General features: G+C 31.6%; 3 protein-coding genes across 5 annotated transcripts; 1 reads left to right on the top strand and 2 right to left on the bottom strand.

Moving 5' to 3' along the window:
- LOC109363376 (ethylene-responsive transcription factor WRI1-like) lies at positions 4,458-9,100 on the top strand. Its single transcript, XM_019609624.1, has 7 exons — positions 4,458-4,908; positions 4,988-5,070; positions 5,431-5,439; positions 5,524-5,612; positions 5,724-5,848; positions 6,243-6,319; positions 8,149-9,100. The coding sequence occupies exons 1-7, from the start codon at positions 4,739-4,741 to the stop codon at positions 8,784-8,786; spliced, it is 1,191 nt and encodes a 396-aa protein (XP_019465169.1). The 5' UTR covers positions 4,458-4,738; the 3' UTR covers positions 8,787-9,100.
- Positions 9,692-12,123, bottom strand: LOC109325758. The gene is made up of 2 exons (XM_019558304.1): positions 11,970-12,123; positions 9,692-11,385 (listed from the first exon to the last, which is right to left on the bottom strand). Exon 2 carries the CDS (start codon positions 11,171-11,173, stop codon positions 9,974-9,976), a length of 1,200 nt encoding a protein of 399 aa, XP_019413849.1. The 5' UTR covers positions 11,174-11,385; positions 11,970-12,123; the 3' UTR covers positions 9,692-9,973.
- LOC109363310 (ABSCISIC ACID-INSENSITIVE 5-like protein 2) lies at positions 13,324-16,263 on the bottom strand. Of its 3 annotated transcripts, none has more exons than XM_019609532.1 (4): positions 16,053-16,263; positions 14,670-15,544; positions 14,485-14,556; positions 13,324-13,712 (listed from the first exon to the last, which is right to left on the bottom strand). In XM_019609532.1, the coding sequence occupies exons 2-4, from the start codon at positions 15,492-15,494 to the stop codon at positions 13,632-13,634; spliced, it is 978 nt and encodes a 325-aa protein (XP_019465077.1). In that variant the 5' UTR covers positions 15,495-15,544; positions 16,053-16,263; the 3' UTR covers positions 13,324-13,631. The 3 variants fall into 3 exon arrangements, with proteins under 3 accessions (XP_019465077.1, XP_019465079.1, XP_019465078.1); XM_019609534.1 differs by having other exon boundaries at positions 13,324-13,709; XM_019609533.1 differs by lacking the exon at positions 16,053-16,263 and adding an exon at positions 15,922-16,040.

The following is a 17,904-nucleotide window of genomic DNA, read 5'->3' as shown; positions in this document are numbered from 1 at the left end:
CTTTAGTTTCAAGAAAGAGTCTAAGTGTTGTAATTGGAACAATTGTTTGTAAAACGTTATTTCAATTATAGTGAAGAAAAATCTCCCAGATCTGCCGGGAGGCCTGGATGTAGTTTGCAAGTAGACCCGCAAACGAACCAGGATAAAAATCGTGTTGCGCGCTTTTCTTTTCCTCTATCTCTTTATTGCTTTAATCGATTACTTTGTATAGTTGTTTTAATTGTAATAATCTGTTTCTATACTATACTGTTGTAACTCTGGTATATTTGCTAGCTCTGTATATTTGCTTCGATCTTAGTTGCTTGTCATGCAAGAAATTGAATCTGTTTGTGTAATCTGAGCTATTTTAATCGATTAAATTGCTTGCATTAATCGATTATTCTTTCTCTATTAATCGATTAATCTGGGGTTATTTCAGCATTATTTGTTGTTTGCGAAAAGCGGATACTCTGACCGCTACACCTATTCAACCCCCTTCTAGGTGTATTTTAGCCACTGATACCTAACAGTATGAATTTCGAGAATTGACATTGATAGTTTATATTGTGAGAAAGTTATAAATTCGAGAATTGATGCATGTAGTCATACAATGAGTATTTTGAAAATATTGTGGATATATTTGAGATCAGTTCTTACACTGCACTAAGAATACGAAAAAGATAACTGAACTGTTTTATTACGGAGATGACATAATTGATAGTTTGCTTGTATATTTTTTAACAGTATCACAAAACATCTTCAAGATAGCGATATGATCGTGACCGAGTTCGTACCATATTTAAGTTTTGCAAGTCGTATAAATAATACATATTTTACATATTTACTTTCCATAAGATGTGTTGGAGCATGGTTCTTGTTAATCTTTCATTAGATAGCAATCGAGTTTCATAAGTGAGTGAAAGAAATAAGTCTTTTTTTGAAAGTTGGTGCATGAAGAAAAATTAAGAAGTCTAATTTTTATTTCGAACATGAAACAAATCCTTTTAGTTTATTATATTTGAATTTTTAACTTCAAATTATGAAGAAGCTCATGTGTACTCCTGAGACTTAACATGTTACTTAATAGTAGTGGTGAACCTGGATCGGGGTCAAGTTGGGTAAGAATTGTCTCTTAGTCGATCCTAAATGTTGATCCTGTTATTATTTGAACTCAGACCCTACCCTAAACCCAAAGCTAACCCGACCATAAATATTGATTGAGTCAATATATGAATCTAACCATAGACCCGATTAAATATAATATATATTTATTTTAGATAAAATTGTCTAAATATTATTTATTATTATCGATATGTAATTTGACATATGAAATTGTATATGTATATATATGGTTAATCATGTATATATGTGGTTAATCATGTATATATGCTGAAAAAATTAAATAATTAGTGATACTTTATATCAAAAAGATATTATTACTCTTTATATAATTGAACAGAGACACATATAAACATGATAAGTGAGTAATTGTGACACGAATCCAGACCAATTCATATTTGACCCCTACCTGATCCTAAATATTGATTAGATCTAATTTTTAAACCCGAACATGACTCTAGACCCGATCAAACTCAATCTTATTTGGGCCCGATCATGATTGGACCAAATCGAATGAACGAGTAGAGTCGAGTCATGTTCACCCCAATGTAAGTCATTGAGAAGAAATTTGAAAAGTAATATGATAATCACTTTTTTTATGGACAAAATCTTGCGCAACTTAAATGAAACTTTACTCTTGGTTTTTTTAAATGGAAAAGAAAAACTAAATAGGAGTGTGCATAAAGACACGTCGTCCCCATAAAAATGAAGTTGGTCAAGCTCCGACCGAGATGTATACTACTTAATATATTTATTGGTCAAAAAAATATAAAAGCAATATATATTAAAGTCATCTTATACCAAAATATAAAAGCAATATATATTATATGTGAATATTATGTGTGTTTTTCATTATTGTGTTCTGTTATTAGGGTTAGGGTTGACAAAATTTATTATGTTATGTGTTGTTAGGATCTGTGTTTGAAAAATTAAACCCTACAACTAATAATATAACTCCCGCAAGTTAAAAAAAATCAAAAAACTCTCCGGTTGCCGATTCAGGGGATAGAAAAAAAATAAAAAAAAATAAAAGTATAAAACTCCTCCCCCATTGACGATTTAGGGGGGAGTTTAAAAAAAATTATATTGTAATAAAACTCCCTCCCCAGTGCCGATTTTGGGAGAGGAAAGAGAAAAAAAATTACAGAAATCGGCAATCCCATTGCCGATTTCTAAAAAGTTATACTAGTTTGGTAATTTTTTTAAAAGGTGCACCAAAACCGTAATTTTTCGATCAAGGTGCACCACATGTGTAAATTTTCCTGTAAAAAAATGCCAAATTTTCTGTGCCATCATAACTTTAAGAATTAATCAAAAGGCTAATGTCGTAACGTGTGAAACAGGTAAAAGCGTGAAGTCAATATCAAATAAAAACGAGAAACTCAAATTGATACTTTTTTGAGAAATAAATTTGTATATTATGTGTGTATGATTTTTATATAAAAATCAGTGTATCATCTATCATTTTTATTTTTTTATTTTTTATTTTTTATATTTAATTATTACTGATTGTTATAAATTTTTGCAAAATTTTATATTCTAATTTTTTTGTACTCTAAACTAATTAGAATAATATGATTTCTTTTTTAATATGTGCAAAGTATCTAATTAGATTATTGGTTTCCGTGATTCAACCTCCAACCCAGTCACAATTCCCAATCTTGTAAATTGCACACAAAAAATACTATAGTGAGGGGGAAAGCCAGCAAGGTAAAAAACTGTAATAGTGTGTTGTTCTTGTAGTGACTAATTAAAAAGTCTCATTTAAATAAATAAAAATTCTAAAAATAAGAGATAATATTTTTATATTACTTAATAAAATTTAATTGACTAATAAGAGAAAATCTTATTGGAAAGAGAATCTATATTCTCATCTATGTGAATAGGATGGTAAAAATGATGGGTATGTATAAAAATATGGACCCACAATAATAATAGAGTATAATATCTTGTGTATTTATAATATAAAGATTTATATACAATCAGTAAATTATCTACATTTTTTGTATTACTTTTTTCGATGAATCAATGATGATTGGTGAATAATAAATAATGCAATAACAGTATAAAAACTCTTATATTATAAGGTACACATCTTTTTCTCGTAATAATAGGTGATAAGTAAAGATAAGTATCATAACAGATTAATACCCACCCTATGGATAATTAGCTATTCATATGATATATTTCCTATATGGAATTAGCCTCACACTATTAAGTTGTGGGTCGTTACAAACCTTCACTCATTTAAGCTTCTGGTGTGTGTGCTACCATAATTCTTCTTTCAAAAAGTCCCATATTGGAATAATACCTGAAGCACTACACTAATTACTCTAAGAACAAGTTAAGATCTAGGGCCAGTATTTTAAATTGTACTTTGTAGCTATAATTATGCTGCAATGTTATGATTTCGACAATGTTACAGACACAAGTTAGCATTATCCGCATCCACTCGACTCCTATTGTTATTCATATATGTTACTATTTGTTTTCAGCAATTATATAGTTTAATTCTAAGATATTTATATAACATTCTCTACTGTTTTATCTTGTGTCATGATCAGTCAACACCCTACCTCATTTTCAATTTCATCCTATTATGTTTTTAAAGCATACACTTATACTAACTTGAGTATCATAATCTGTTTCCATATATTCATAGACGATTAAAAGTCAACTATTGCCTAAATTCAACAAAGAAATTCAGATTCCAATCAACCTCTTCCACTTAAAAAAAAATAGCAATTGTTTTAGATTAGGACATATATCCTTATTTCACAGCAATTGATTTAGACTAAGACATATATCCTTATCTCACACCAATTGATTTAACAATTGATTTAGATCAAGACATATATCCTTATCTCACATCTCATATTCCTAACTTGCATTTCAGAAACAAACTCAAGGTAACTGAAATACATGCACACATAGAATAGAATACAGTACAGAACAAGTTAGGTGAGTTTTCAAATTTTCTTGTTTTCTTTCAATTAAACAGTTTAAAATACTGACAATAAAAGTATGCTAAGGTAGGGAAGCCAGGTTAGAATAAAAGAACCTCATTGGTAGCATGGCCTGCATCACCTTGACAGGTGTTGCTCAAATTTAAAGACATTTCATTAACCCATGGTTAATTTAAACAAGTTAAATTTTATAACTTTTTTATTAGTATATTAATATTTTTTGTTGTGGGTGAGATTAGAACTTTCAACTTTCTTTACTCACATATTTACTCTAACCATCCAATTAACTTATCACTCTTTTTTTATTAGTGAAATTCAAATCCATAATTTACTACCAACGCTTATGACTCCTACCCAAGATTCAACTTATAACACTTTTCTCTTCACTTCCCCATACCCTACATCCAGAAAACACAGATTCATTTGCCTTTATTTAAATATTTTCTCTTCCTATTATAACTCACCCAATACCCTTTCCTTTTTTCCCTGTCTCTCTTTATGTTTTGGTAAACCACCACCTTAGGTAACCAAATTATAGACTACTACTACAAATACAAAGAGGGTTATTTCAGTTTAATAAATCTCATTCACAATCACATTTGTGTTGTGTTGTGTATTTGCTTTTTTTTTTTTGACCAAAAGGGTGTGTGTTGTTATTGATAGTGAGGCCTAAAATGAAGAGGTCTCATGCATCTTCTTGTTCATCTTCTTCTTCTGTTGTGTTTGAATCTCCCATTGAAAAAAGAAGGCCCAAGCATCCAAGAAGGAATGTTAAGTCAAAACAAACTAATAAGCAGAACAAAACTACTGTCGGAAGAAGCTCCATTTATAAAGGAGTTACAAGGTTTGTGTCACTTTTTTTTCATACTTCAATTTGCATTATCCTTAACTGCATGTTTGTTAATGATGTTTTTTTTCATTAGGCATAGATGGACTGGAAGGTTTGAAGCTCACTTATGGGATAAGAGTTCTTGGAATAATATTCAGAACAAGAAGGGTATACAAGGTAATTTCATTTCTGGTGGTGAGAATTTGTGATTAAATTAAGCTTTTTTTTTAAAAAAAACAGTGAGAAAACCAAGGAGATCTATGATGTTTTGTTTATTGTTTTTTATTAGGATTTAAAATGTGTTGCTGTAAGTATTTTTTATATTGTCATTATCTCATCTATTATATAATTGACTCTCAAATAAAAGTAATATAAATTAATGATAAATTATATGTTTTCAATGTAAAAAAATTTATGTTTTATAGATATTAAACTCTTTTTATAATGTTGATTAGTATCTATTCTAACCTTGGTTTTTTTATTCCTCATAATCTCTGGCATTGCTACATTCACATACAACATTTGGGACTTCTTTAGTTTATTTGGGTAAGTCTCTTCTCATGCAATTGCATCTCACATTTTGGACCCATTTCTCTTATTTTATTTATTTAATTAATTTTGACCATATAGGGGCATATGATTGTGAAGAAGCTGCAGCACGTACCTATGATCTTGCAGCCCTGAAGTATTGGGGAAATGATGCAACTTTAAATTTCCCGGTTTGTTAATTTATTTTATATGTATATGTTATAATAATGTATATGCATATATGATATTGTAATTAACTTTTTATTTCTTAATAAATTATTGATTATTGATGAAATGTGCAGATTGAAACGTATAGCAAGGACCTTGATGAAATGAAGAAGGTCACAAAAGAAGAATTCTTGGCCAATTTAAAGCGTCAAAGCAGTGGCTTTTCTAGAGGTGTTTCTAAGTACCGTGGGGTAGCAAGGTTAGTTGCATTGGAAAAAAATTGCATATAATTTTTACATCTTGCTTTATTTAATTACATTTTTACTTGCAAGAATATGGTGCTTACCAATTCTTGTTCAAATAATTTAATTTCTGTAAAAGTTTAGGTTACTTTAGTGATGTGCACATATCATGTGTGTTGACATTAATTGCATTGATTCTAATAATATATGAAAATGGTAGAAATATGTTCACAGCGGTGAATGCATCATTCGCCATGTTACTTTTATTTTACAGTCAATGATGATTAACATATAATTTGTGAATGATGTGTTGATAATATAAAAAACTCTTACACTGTATTATTTCCGATCTAAAAGTTCCTTAATAAAAGAGTTGTTGGGCAGTTGAACAAAGTTTTTTTGTTTGAATAGGCATCACCATAATGGTCGCTGGGAAGCTCGAATTGGGAGAGTATGTGGTAACAAATATCTTTACTTAGGAACATATAGTAAGTACTCACTTCCATTAATTTTCCTACAACTCTCTCCTTTTTGGTTTCTATGAAAGTGTTATAACCAAACTGTTCCATCCAATGTCATATTACAAGTTCTTTCTATAAATAATTATTATTATCTCAATAATATTCATTATTTGTCAACAATGTGATGCATTAGAGTGTGCACTAGGCACATATAGCATATTTTACAGCTAGAAAAACTGTAGTTCTCAACTTCTCATGATTAATGTCACTAGATTCAGTTAAAGCTACTGTTTTTAGGCTATTTTGTGAGTTGTGCTCTTTGCACGAGCAGTGAGTGTATTATTACTGCCCCCTAGCTGTAGAGTACATCAATTTATGTTGAAACGGGTGACAGATCTTGATCATAATTTTATAGAGGCAAGTCCATAATCTACAGACTTAGAACCATTATAATATACATAAATTTTGTAGGGAAAAGTGAATATTCATTTTTTTATACTGGTTTGAAAAAATCTTGGGCTGGTGGATCATAATCTTATCCCTAGACCCTATTAGGTAGGAGACTCGTGTTTATTTCTTTTTTTACTATATGCGTGGATCACATAAATATACAGAGGAGCATAAGGAAAGTCATAGCCACATCATCTGCATAATCACCTCCCTAATTGTTGGGTCCAATTTTGTTCAAAGTGGTCACCACAAGGGGCTGATGTGTAGAGATATGGGAAAAGGGCTTTTTCTTTTTTGCGTTAAATACAGCCAAAGTTGTTCATTTTATGTGGATTCCCATATCTACAATTATAATTTATTTGTAAATGTATTCAAACTTTTCTTTTTCTAAATGTATTGAAAGTACTAGATCTGTCTTTTTTAAGTTTATCCTATAAGTTTTTTTATTTCCAAAAGGTCATTTTCTGTTTTCGAATTGGTAGTTAAAATTGTCTTATTAGTTTTATTGTTCAAAGCACATTTTTTGAATAGTACAGTTTCAGAAAATGATGGTGTTGTAGCTTTTGTTTTCATTCTAAAATCTCAATGCTGTCAAAAAAAAATTGGTTGAGAGTTGGGAGAAAAACTTGCCAAATATTGACTTAATTGACCAATCTGATGGTTTTGTATTTATGTATTTGCATATTAGCTTGACAGAAAAATATTTATGTCACACCCGTAATTGAAACACTTAATAGCTGTTATTACATGCACAATTAGTTGGCCTAGTACAATCTAACATTTGACTACAGAGCCCTAAAATAGACAACCATGTTGGAGGGTACAGCAAATCCTTGACTTAGTACTTGTTCATGAATGATGTGAGTTCATGTAGTCTCCAAAACATTCTGCCAAATGTTGGTCAAAATGGTGGATATCTTCTGTACTAAAAAGTGTACCACTCCATGTACATTATTTTATAATTAGTTAAGAAAATACTTACTTATTAAATTTTTAACTTTAATATATTTTTTCAACTAATCATCAATGGTGGCAATTGAGTGACACTATTTATGGGACAACAGATATGCTCCCTAGTAAAGAACTCTAATTTTAAAAGTTTGTCATCTTGAGAACATATTAAATATCCAAATTTAGCTAGAGCAAAAAAAAAAGTGATTATACTTAGCTATGACATTTATTACTGCACTCAAATAAATAAATAAAGTAGATCATGACACAGGACACTACCAACTTCTAACTAAAACCCAGTTGGCATGTGATGCTGCAAAAAGTAATCAACTTTATGTGATTTTTCTCAAAAAGTTGTCTTTTTGAAGAAAAAAAATTATTCTTTAATGAATTAATTACTACTTTTATGTTGTTTCTGATCTTGGATTTCGGTGTGCTGGATTTGAAATTTGAAGAAACTGAAGAGGAAGCAGCTATAGCATATGACATGGCAGCAATAAAGCATAGAGGACTAAATGCAGTGACCAATTTTGAAATAAGTAACTATAGTGACAAAATAAAGATGAAAAATTATCCATCTGAAGAAGCTGAAACACAAACAGAAACAGCTCCTAGCTCAATAGATTCTGAAGAAGCAGAAGTAGAACAGAAAAATACACCACCTTCACTAGAAAATCTGCATAAGGAACCTCAAGAGCCACAAATCCAAAACACCAACTTTTTTATAAGTGAGGAATCCTCTGCAGTTATTCCGGTGGAGCATGTTTTTGAACAGGACATGCCATGGAACTTCATGGATACTAGTCTATCTCAGTTTCAAGATATAGAGATGGGTTTGAGCAAAGAAGAGAATTTATCAAGCATGTTTAATGGTGGAGGCTTTGAGGATGACATTGAATTTTTGTTCAGCACAGATCCTGGTGGTGGAGAATTTAATTTCAATGAAGTTTTGGATAATATAGTTGAGTGTGGAGATGGTGGTGGTGGTGCTGAAGCAATGGTGGATAAAAACAAGCAGAAGATACTGTCCTCAGCTTCTTCACCATCATCATCATCTACAACAACTACAGTTTCTTGTGACTATTCTTTATGATCTTTTGGTAGTTGAAACTTTTTAGAGATTGTTGGATTTGTTTTTGTGTGTGGACATTAGGTGAAGTGTTTAAGTGTTCATTGGTTTTACTTTTTTCCTCACTTTCCTTGCCTTTCATTTTAGACACAGATTTTAGTTCACAGAAAGAGTTACCAGAGCAAAAAATAAAATAGAAAACAGTGATTTGGTTATAGCAATGTGGGTTTTCCATTCCCAATCCTATATCTTTTAAGGTTTGTTCTATTTTTTTGACCAACTTTATTGCTCCAAACTTTCTCTTTCTTGTTTTTCTCATTGTTTATACAAAGTAGGTTGTACTAAGCATGCTAGTATTGGATCTACATTTGTATAGCCTGCTCCTTTGGTCAACCTGTTTAAAAGTGGAATATAACTTGAATAAGATTACACAGGCTACCTAATAGACTATTATTTTTTTAGTACTATCAAGAATATTCTGTCACTTTTTTGATAAAAAACTAATCTCTTTCAAACTGTACGATTGCTCCTTTAACAAGTGTTGTTCATATGAATCGAACCATTATATAGTTAAACATCATAATTAAAACAGCTTTACTTTTACTATTGAGATATAAGAGCAGTAGTTAAGAAATTAAAAAAGATAAGCAAGACACCTAATGATATCTAGGCTTAAGGAGAATTTTAAGAGAATGTCGGTAATAATGTTTTTACATGGTCACATCATTCATTGTTTATGCATATTATTTTTGTTTACAGGTGATTAATACATGAATGGTAGATGATGCACTAACCATGTAAAAAGTTTATATTATTAGTGTATAGATATTACCCTCATAGAGGCATTATTTCATCAAGAGGCAAAAAGAACAGCATTATAGCAAAAGGATACTATTTCTATGGGTTAAGCAAAGTAAACTAAGCAACAATGGAAGACAACTCAATATAGACGATTGAATTACATAACCAGCACTTACAACTTACTAGTGCTGAACTGAGACACATTAAACCATCTAAATGTTCAAAAGGAAATCACTACATTGTGTTGATTCCAGAAGATTAAAATTCACAAGTTAAGCACAAAGCAGATAACAGAGAAAACAGTATACAAAGACAAACAAATTCTTGGATTTCAAGGAGATGTACTCTTGCATAAACCTGACAAAACCATTTAGAATTTGATAGCTGACAACTACATTTCTGAAGATCAACTAGTAAATAAAAGGAATAAGTTTGCTCTTAACTTTGTTTGCATATTCTGTGTAACTCTGACCAAAAGTCTCAACCATCAAAGCCTCCTCCATCTCTGCCTTCTGCTTATAATACAAACAACAAACCACTACAAGAAATAGCATACTCAAAGGTGCTCGAAGCGCAATGCAGTATGTTGCAAACAAAAGCATTGTCGAAGAATATATCGGATGCCTGACCCAGCGATAAGGTCCAAATTGCACAACAGCATTTGGCACTACTACATTTTCTGAATACTTGGCAAGATGCAATGTGGCATTATACTGCATTAGCACAGTTACTATAATTAATGCCCAGATTCCAAGATTGTTCCACCCACCTGGTATGCGGTGAAGCTCTGGCCCTTCAAAGGCTGCAAGCCAATGACCAACCATGACTCCTACGCTGAACAAAAGGCGAGACCACATTGGTGAATTGACATCCCATTTCGGGTCATGAGGTCGAGCATAATAATCTCCATATAAGCGCTTTCGAATGCTAACATTTAAGAAAAAGAAATAATGATACACAAAAAAGAAAACAAAAGGCCAGCCTTCAATGAAGCCATTAAAATGACCTGGCGGAACAAGAGTGAGCCATGTAAACACTGATGTAACAATTGCCAACTGCTCAAATATGTTTGCCTCGCCAAGCAGATGTTTCCTGCAGCAATATAACCCATAAACTGCAAGCACTATGGCCACCACCCATGGCCAGAACAACCAGGTCCAGCTAAAATACATCCAGAAGAAAGGACTGACGAGCATATTCATAGTCCATTTTGTGGCTGCAGTTATGATAGTTAATATTCCAGACCACTTGACAATATCAAAAGGAGTCAACTGAGAAAGATTAGCTTTTATTGAATCAAATGAGAGATTTCTGAAGTAATTTATGATTGGATTACGGGATTCTTTGCCGGCTTCACTTGATATTGAGCATCTCGGAGGAGGTAGCAAATGAGCCTTTTTCTGGGTTTTCAGTAAGGTTGAAAAAGAGTTTCCATTGGAGCAATTAAATTGAAAACTAATGCGGTTGGGTCTCGGGTGTAATTGGCAATTGTTAGTTCGTGCATCAGCATGAAAATGTTTGTTGAAAGGCCTCAGAGAGACATTGTTGCTCACGATAGAGAAACCAAAAGGGACAGTCTTTGAGTGTAAAAGAACCTTTGCTGCTTCCATTGTTGTTAGAGGCAAAATAGTAACCACTTTCTGGAGAAAAATCACAAAGACGAAAATGTGCTGGAATATAACAGACTAAGAACCTTTGACAAATTGAGTTACTCACAAGTCACAAATCATAACCTATGGATGTATGCTGGGAATGTGGATCCAACCCACAAATGAGAGACAATTGAAACAAACGTGTTCATATTATTTGCATTGTTCTCCTTCTGCAGTTTACCCAACAACCTCAATATTATTAACAATTTAACATTAAACGATGTCTAAACAGCATGATTGGCGCACAAATGCAAAACAGCTATGGACCAGTATAAGATTAAGAACATAAATTTGAAACTTACTACTTTCCTTCTACATCCTAAGACAGACCAATTACCATCTTGCATTATCAATGAAAACATGCAAAAGCAATTATCAGAAACTTGACAACACTAGAAGGGTATGGCAACTACAAAATCTCACAGGTCCTAAATTCAATCCATCCTTTTGCACCAAAAGAAGAAGGACAAATAAACTCAAAATAAATAGACCCTTCACCAACTCCCATTTATTTTAAATGATTGTAATTCATGAATAATAGTTGTTACCACAAACAGCATAGTAACTCACAATTCAGGAAATATGAACATGTATATCCTAAAAAACAGCATGTATACTGTAACAACTCAGTTAGGCAAATAATCAAACACGTAGTGTACAGATAAAAACCAATGTATAAAACACATGAAACAACAAAAGAAATGAAAATGGTAAGATAAAATTATAAATGAAATGAAGAAGATAAGAATGGTACCCCGGTAAGCAAAAAAATTGAAGTTCAGTTCTTGAGTGTGAGGGTCCAATTTTGTTAATAAAAAAATATGGTTTTGTAAAATGGCTCGGGTTTGGGACTTTGGGTCCAAAAGGGTTGTTTGTTATGGACTCTCGGTTGCAGTGACGAAAAGGATGAGACCCTTTTCGCCTTTTCACTTCACTTCCATCCGTGTATAATTAATTCAATTTAGTTTTCAACTCCATTTTTATACAAGTAAATTACACTGACATCCCTGAGTTTTAGTGAAATTACATAAATCATTATTCACTTTTCTACACCTACACAAATCTCTTATGGCTTTTGTATTTTCATTATACTGACCACATCTGCATAAGAAATAAGTATAATCTTTTAAACAAAAAATGTGATAAATGCAATTAAGTTAAACAAAACATGATATATTGAGTAGACAAGTCTAAATAATATACAAATCAATGTATCTTTATTATTAGCTCAATTCATTATGTTCATGAGTTAGCTCAATTATTTATAAATATGTATATATAACAATATTTATGTGTATAATGTACACAAACTTTTTTTTGATTAGTTAATGATGGAAAATATTAATAATGTAGTGATACCGCATAAAACTAGTGAATACATTTTTTCTCTAATTATATATATATATTAGATAAATAATCATTTGATGAATTGAACTAATCTTACTAATAAATTGAACCAAATAGTTTGCAAATTTCAACCGAGTCGAGCTCAAAGTGAAAATATAAATCATTTTAAACTCAAGTCAGGTTTCTAGCCAAATGAATTAAAATATTAGACTTTAAAGTTTTACACAACATTGGCTAATTTAATTTTTCTAATAGATTTATGTAATACAATTTTATTAGGAGTCTAAACTAAAATGGAAACAACTCAATTCAATTCATTAAAAGATTGACTCGCATTCAAAACAAACTATTTTTTCAGCTCAATATTGGCTTAATTAAATTTCACAAACTTTAGAAACTCATATTTATGTTGTTTATTAGCTCAAATGATGATTAATAACATACATACAAATATTGTCCTTTGTTCTAACGTCTTGATTCTTGAAGTAGGTACAAAATTGAGGTTGATAGTAGTTAGGAAGGAATTAAATTGTAAAAATTCATTTGAGGGTAATTGTAAAAATTCATTTATGAGGGGCTAACTAAAAATAAAAACATTAGAGGGACCAAACTATGGTTTTCTAACAAAATGAGTTTTGTAGTAAATCACCAAAGTCCCTCCTTCACATAACAAAATGCACTATATTAGACACAACATTGTTCTCATTTTGTCCCTCTATGTATAAAGGAGCTAAGAAAAAATATAATAAATCATAGTTTAGTAATACTGATGTTCATCTCAATATTGCATATATCAAGACAAAATCAACACTAATGCCATCTCCAATATGCCAAAATACACACAACCCATGATTAAAAAGACTATATAATAATGAATGGTAAACCTACATTCTTGCTCATAAAACTATTACCAAAGGACTCCATATTCATAAAGAACCTAAAAACACTAAGAAAAAATGCATGCCACTGTAAAGACCTCAGAATGCAGGAGTTGTCAACCTCACATTAAACCATAAGGAACATTTCCTTCATATTCATATCTACAAACCTCCACTCATTGGTATAGACCTCAGAATGGAGCCGATGCTATTCGGCGAAGTTGACATTTAGGTTCAGGACGCGGTGCACATGGCAACATCTTCTCTAGCTGCTGCAAGTTGAGGAGAAAAATTAGTGAACCAGACTGATATATTATAAGAAACAAAGAAGTATGCATGTACAAAAAAGCAGCAAAGAACCTAAACTCCAACAAACTCAAGAGCATTATATTCATGCTTAAAATAAATTGACTGGTGCATCTTCACATTAAAAATTCAGAATGGAAATGAACAAATATAAATGAAAAACATAGATTAATGGAAAAATACATTCGTTCATACTATTATGTCAAAAGATATAGGGTTGAATTACAACAAAGAAGGAATCATTCTTCCTAGTAATTTTTCGTGTATTCGTTTCTCCCAGCCAAATTGAAGAAAGCGCAATTTTTGTGTTGAATTTCCTTTTCCATTAACACGCCACAATGTTTGAGAGAGGTTCCTTAAGAGTAAAAACTATATTGTTTGCTACAGTGATCAATTAATCGTAGGAAATAATTCCACCTACTGTACAGAACTTTGAATTGTGTTCAAAAGAATGCACAAGGAAGTTGAGAAACATATATTTCATGGTCAACAAAAAATTCTTAGTACTTTATTGTTAATTTCGGTATTAAGTAGAAAACCATAATGTGCACATTTCCCTATCTCCGGACGATGCAATTGCAAAGAAATAATTTAAGAATTTAAACCAAGATTGTCTCCTAACTTAATCTGAAGATATACTCTCCCCAAAGGGATAAACTAATCAATATTAGGACTGAAGGCCTATACCGGAATTTGTATTCTCTTTGAACAATTGAACCTTCGAAATCAGAATCTAACCTGTTGTTTCCTCAGCCTTTCGTTTTCCTCTTCCAGACGCGAGACTTTATTCTCCAATTCATTTGTGTATGCCTGATTACATATTTATCATTCAGGTTGGGTTTTTTGATTCAGTAAGGGAAAAACTTATTAAAGAACAAGGACTTAAATAACATGGCAGTAAAAAAATGTAGGAGAATGAGTACCTGCTTCCTTGCTCTTGAACGGGCGGCAGATTCCCGATTCTTGATCATCCTCTTTTGCCTCCTCTCGACACTCTTTTCCACTATGTCCTCTGGAGTGTTCCTTTTTCTTCCAGGTGTCTGCGTATCTGACATTGTTCCCATCAAAGGTGGAGGCAATGCCACCTGATTATCGGCAAATGGAACAGCATCCACTGAAGCACCAACCCTCATGTGTAATGGCTGTGCTATACCCTGGCCAGGCATGTAAATCCCCATTAAACTTTGTTGTGGATGCTGATATTGTGGTTGTGGATACGGCATCCACTGACCTTGCGGAGGAAACTGCTGAATTGCTACATTTGAATCAACGGCAGCTATAGTACTAGTATTCTTTTCATTAGACGACCCTTCTGCGACGATACCTGCTTTCACCAAGAAATCCTCCAATGTCATCTCTCCCAAGGTAGGTTGTCTTTCTTGAGATTTCTTCTCGTTATTATTTTTGCTTTGTTGGATATTCCTCCAAACCTCGTCGACAGTCTTCTTGCTTAGTGCATCAGTTAATGACGGATTTCCTTGATGCTGAAGCTCAACTTGATTAACTTGCGGTGTGCCCTCAATGCCCAAAGCCACGGACTGATTTGCCTCAACGGCCCATACATTTTTTAGAAGCTCATCAAGGTTCACACTACTTAATGGCTTCCCTAAATCGCCTAATTGATTCTGAACTTCGTCGAGTGTGAGATTGTACATCGAGTTTTGCTGGACCAGAGGCTGTACTTGTGACCTTTTTCCGTTACTATCTCCACCACCACCAGCTTGAGACCCCATAGTTTGGATCCCCATTTACCGATTACAAGACTGAAAGCACCTGGTCCAAATCTTCAAATCCAATCCTGCTCAAGAAAATTAGAACATGACAAATATAAAACTCGTAATTCATAATCATTACTTTGATCTCTTGCATTGAAGCTCAAACACAAGGCAACCTAAATTAAATTCCCATTGAAGCACAGAATTTCCCTTTGCAAAAAACCCTTAGTTTAAAGTAGCAGGGCTCATTTTCCCATAGGCCAACAAAAAAGAAAATCACAGAAAGGAGACAATAGGATCAATTCATAAACATGAGATGGTGAACAAAAACACCCAGAATTCAAAAAATGATTTTTTTCAATAAATAAATTGAAAGGAGACCCATTTGCATGCATTCAATTCAGTGTCACAGTTGAAACACACAAAAATAATCTAAACAAAACAAAACATGAGATCATACCCACCACAATTAAGTAATTGTTTCTCACATGCAGCGATAAAGATTCAAAATTTGAAGAGAAAACCATCATGAATTGGAAAGAGTGTGTTGTAAGGAAGAAAATTTTTATTGAAAATAAAAGAAGAAAAAACCTTTTTAATCTGTCTGAGAGAAACCGATCTGAAACAGTTGAGTGAGTAATTGAAGCAATGGGGTTGTGGACCCAAAATGAGAAGAAGTGTTTGGAAAAGAAGGGTTATGAAGAAAGCTTAAAACAAGAGTGTGTGTTTGTGTGTACAATGTTGTTGTATTGTGTTGTGTTTGGTCACATAAAGACAATCCCAGGTGGGTGTGTGGGTTAGTGTTTTTTGTGTGTATGAAAGAGAGATGTAAGAAAAACAATGAAAATGCCACATTTTATACATGAAAAAATGAACAATACTTTTCATTTGTTTGTTAGGTGTGTTATCTATATGGTGTAAAAATTGATGTGTATTCATTATTCATATATATTATTTATTTTTAAAAGTCAATCACAATAAAATTATGAGTTTAAAATCTGTGTACAGACAGTGTAAAGTTTTTACACTGTCAGCATATCATCCACCATTGATTTGTATTACTTTTATTTGAGAGTCAACTATCTTAACAAATCAATGGTGAATGATTTACTGACGGTGTAAAAAACAATTACACTGTCAATATACACATACTAAATTCTAAAATTATAGATGATGATACCGTGACGGTGCATCAAACTGATATGTTGGTCAATGAATACATTTTTTCTCTTGTTTTATTTTATACTTTAATTACTAATTTTGATGAATAAAATGATTAATGACTTACCTTATTTGATTTGTTAATTGCATAAAAATGAACTATTTATGCCAAGTGAACTTTATTCACTGGAGTGGGAGATAAATTCATTTAATCATCAAGAACTTTACTTAATCACAAGTTTGAATTGACAGCAAGAATTTGCAGTCAGATATGAATTTTCTTTACATCAAATGACTTTTTGCTCTAGATTTTACATTAAATGTTATTTCTAGATTTTGCATTAATTGTTTTTTTAAGGGTGATATAACATTAATTGTTTTGAATCAATAAATTACACGTTACAGTAAAGTATATTTATTTCCATTTTCACTGTATAAATAATGAGAAAAAATATATGTTAACAATGTAAAAAATTTATACACTGTATGTCTATCTCTATCATTTACTTTTAATCATTATTAACCTTTTTAAAAATGGAATATAAATAAATAGTAGATAATATACTAGTAATATATAGTTCTTTACGGTAGCAATGCATAAATATTATATTCATATATTAAGTAATGGGGAAGAGAGTTCATTAGTAAGAAATATGATCATCTCTGATTTTTTGTATAAATATTTTTATATTTATTATATAATAAAGAAAAAATAGTATTTTTTTATGGATTATACATCATCTATCATTAATATATAAACCTATAACAAAAAAATTTCAAATAGGTAGATACTCAAATTTATAATCCATATTTATAATCTACTCAAAATTCATATAAATAAACAACTTTAAGTCTTTAACAAATTCAAAGTCTAAATTAAAAAACATATATTAATCTAAAAATATCACTTAACAACCGCAAAATATAAATAAATGACATAAGTTCACAACTCACTCTATAAAACAAATAAATTTGGAGTTTTAACATTTAATACCAACGAGTCAAAGTTGTTTTATATGAATATTATATTTTTCTACCAAATTCTATCTTCAGACAGTACTCCAAGATTACACAAATGTCATTATGATTACACATGAATCTTAGGAACCAAAATGTGTAATCTAAGTATCCATTGGAAGCATGTGCCTTGAAGTGTTGAAGAGAGGTTGGAAAGATGCGTCACATTGTAATGGGTTTTTAAGTTTTTAAGTTTTTTTTAAAAAAAGAATACGCGTATAAACCGGCACCGGCCGGTTCACCAATTTTGACCGGTTTTTGACCG

Source organism: Lupinus angustifolius, chromosome LG13, assembly GCF_001865875.1.
Source record: "Lupinus angustifolius cultivar Tanjil chromosome LG13, LupAngTanjil_v1.0, whole genome shotgun sequence".
In the NCBI taxonomy this organism is placed as follows: domain Eukaryota; kingdom Viridiplantae; phylum Streptophyta; class Magnoliopsida; order Fabales; family Fabaceae; genus Lupinus; species Lupinus angustifolius.
Note: the sequence above shows the minus strand (reverse complement) of the source record. Positions and strands in the feature narration are given on the sequence as shown.

Bases quoted from the DNA above. Each gene is read 5' to 3' on its own strand.
- LOC109363376 (XM_019609624.1), top strand. From the start codon at position 4,739: ATGAAGAGGTCTCATGCATCTTCTTGTTCATCTTCTTCTTCTGTTGTG. The intron at 4,909-4,987 runs GTTTGTGTCACT...TTTTTTCATTAG, and splicing joins ATTTATAAAGGAGTTACAAG to GCATAGATGGACTGGAAGGT. The intron at 5,613-5,723 runs GTTTGTTAATTT...TGAAATGTGCAG, and splicing joins ATGCAACTTTAAATTTCCCG to ATTGAAACGTATAGCAAGGA.
- LOC109363310 (XM_019609532.1), bottom strand. From the start codon at position 15,494: ATGGGGATCCAAACTATGGGGTCTCAAGCTGGTGGTGGTGGAGATAGT. The intron at 14,557-14,669 runs GTACTCATTCTC...ATATGTAATCAG, and splicing joins GTTCAAGAGCAAGGAAGCAG to GCATACACAAATGAATTGGA. The intron at 13,713-14,484 runs GTTAGATTCTGA...CTCAACTTGCAG, and splicing joins AAAGGCTGAGGAAACAACAG to CAGCTAGAGAAGATGTTGCC.
- LOC109325758 (XM_019558304.1), bottom strand. From the start codon at position 11,173: ATGGAAGCAGCAAAGGTTCTTTTACACTCAAAGACTGTCCCTTTTGGT.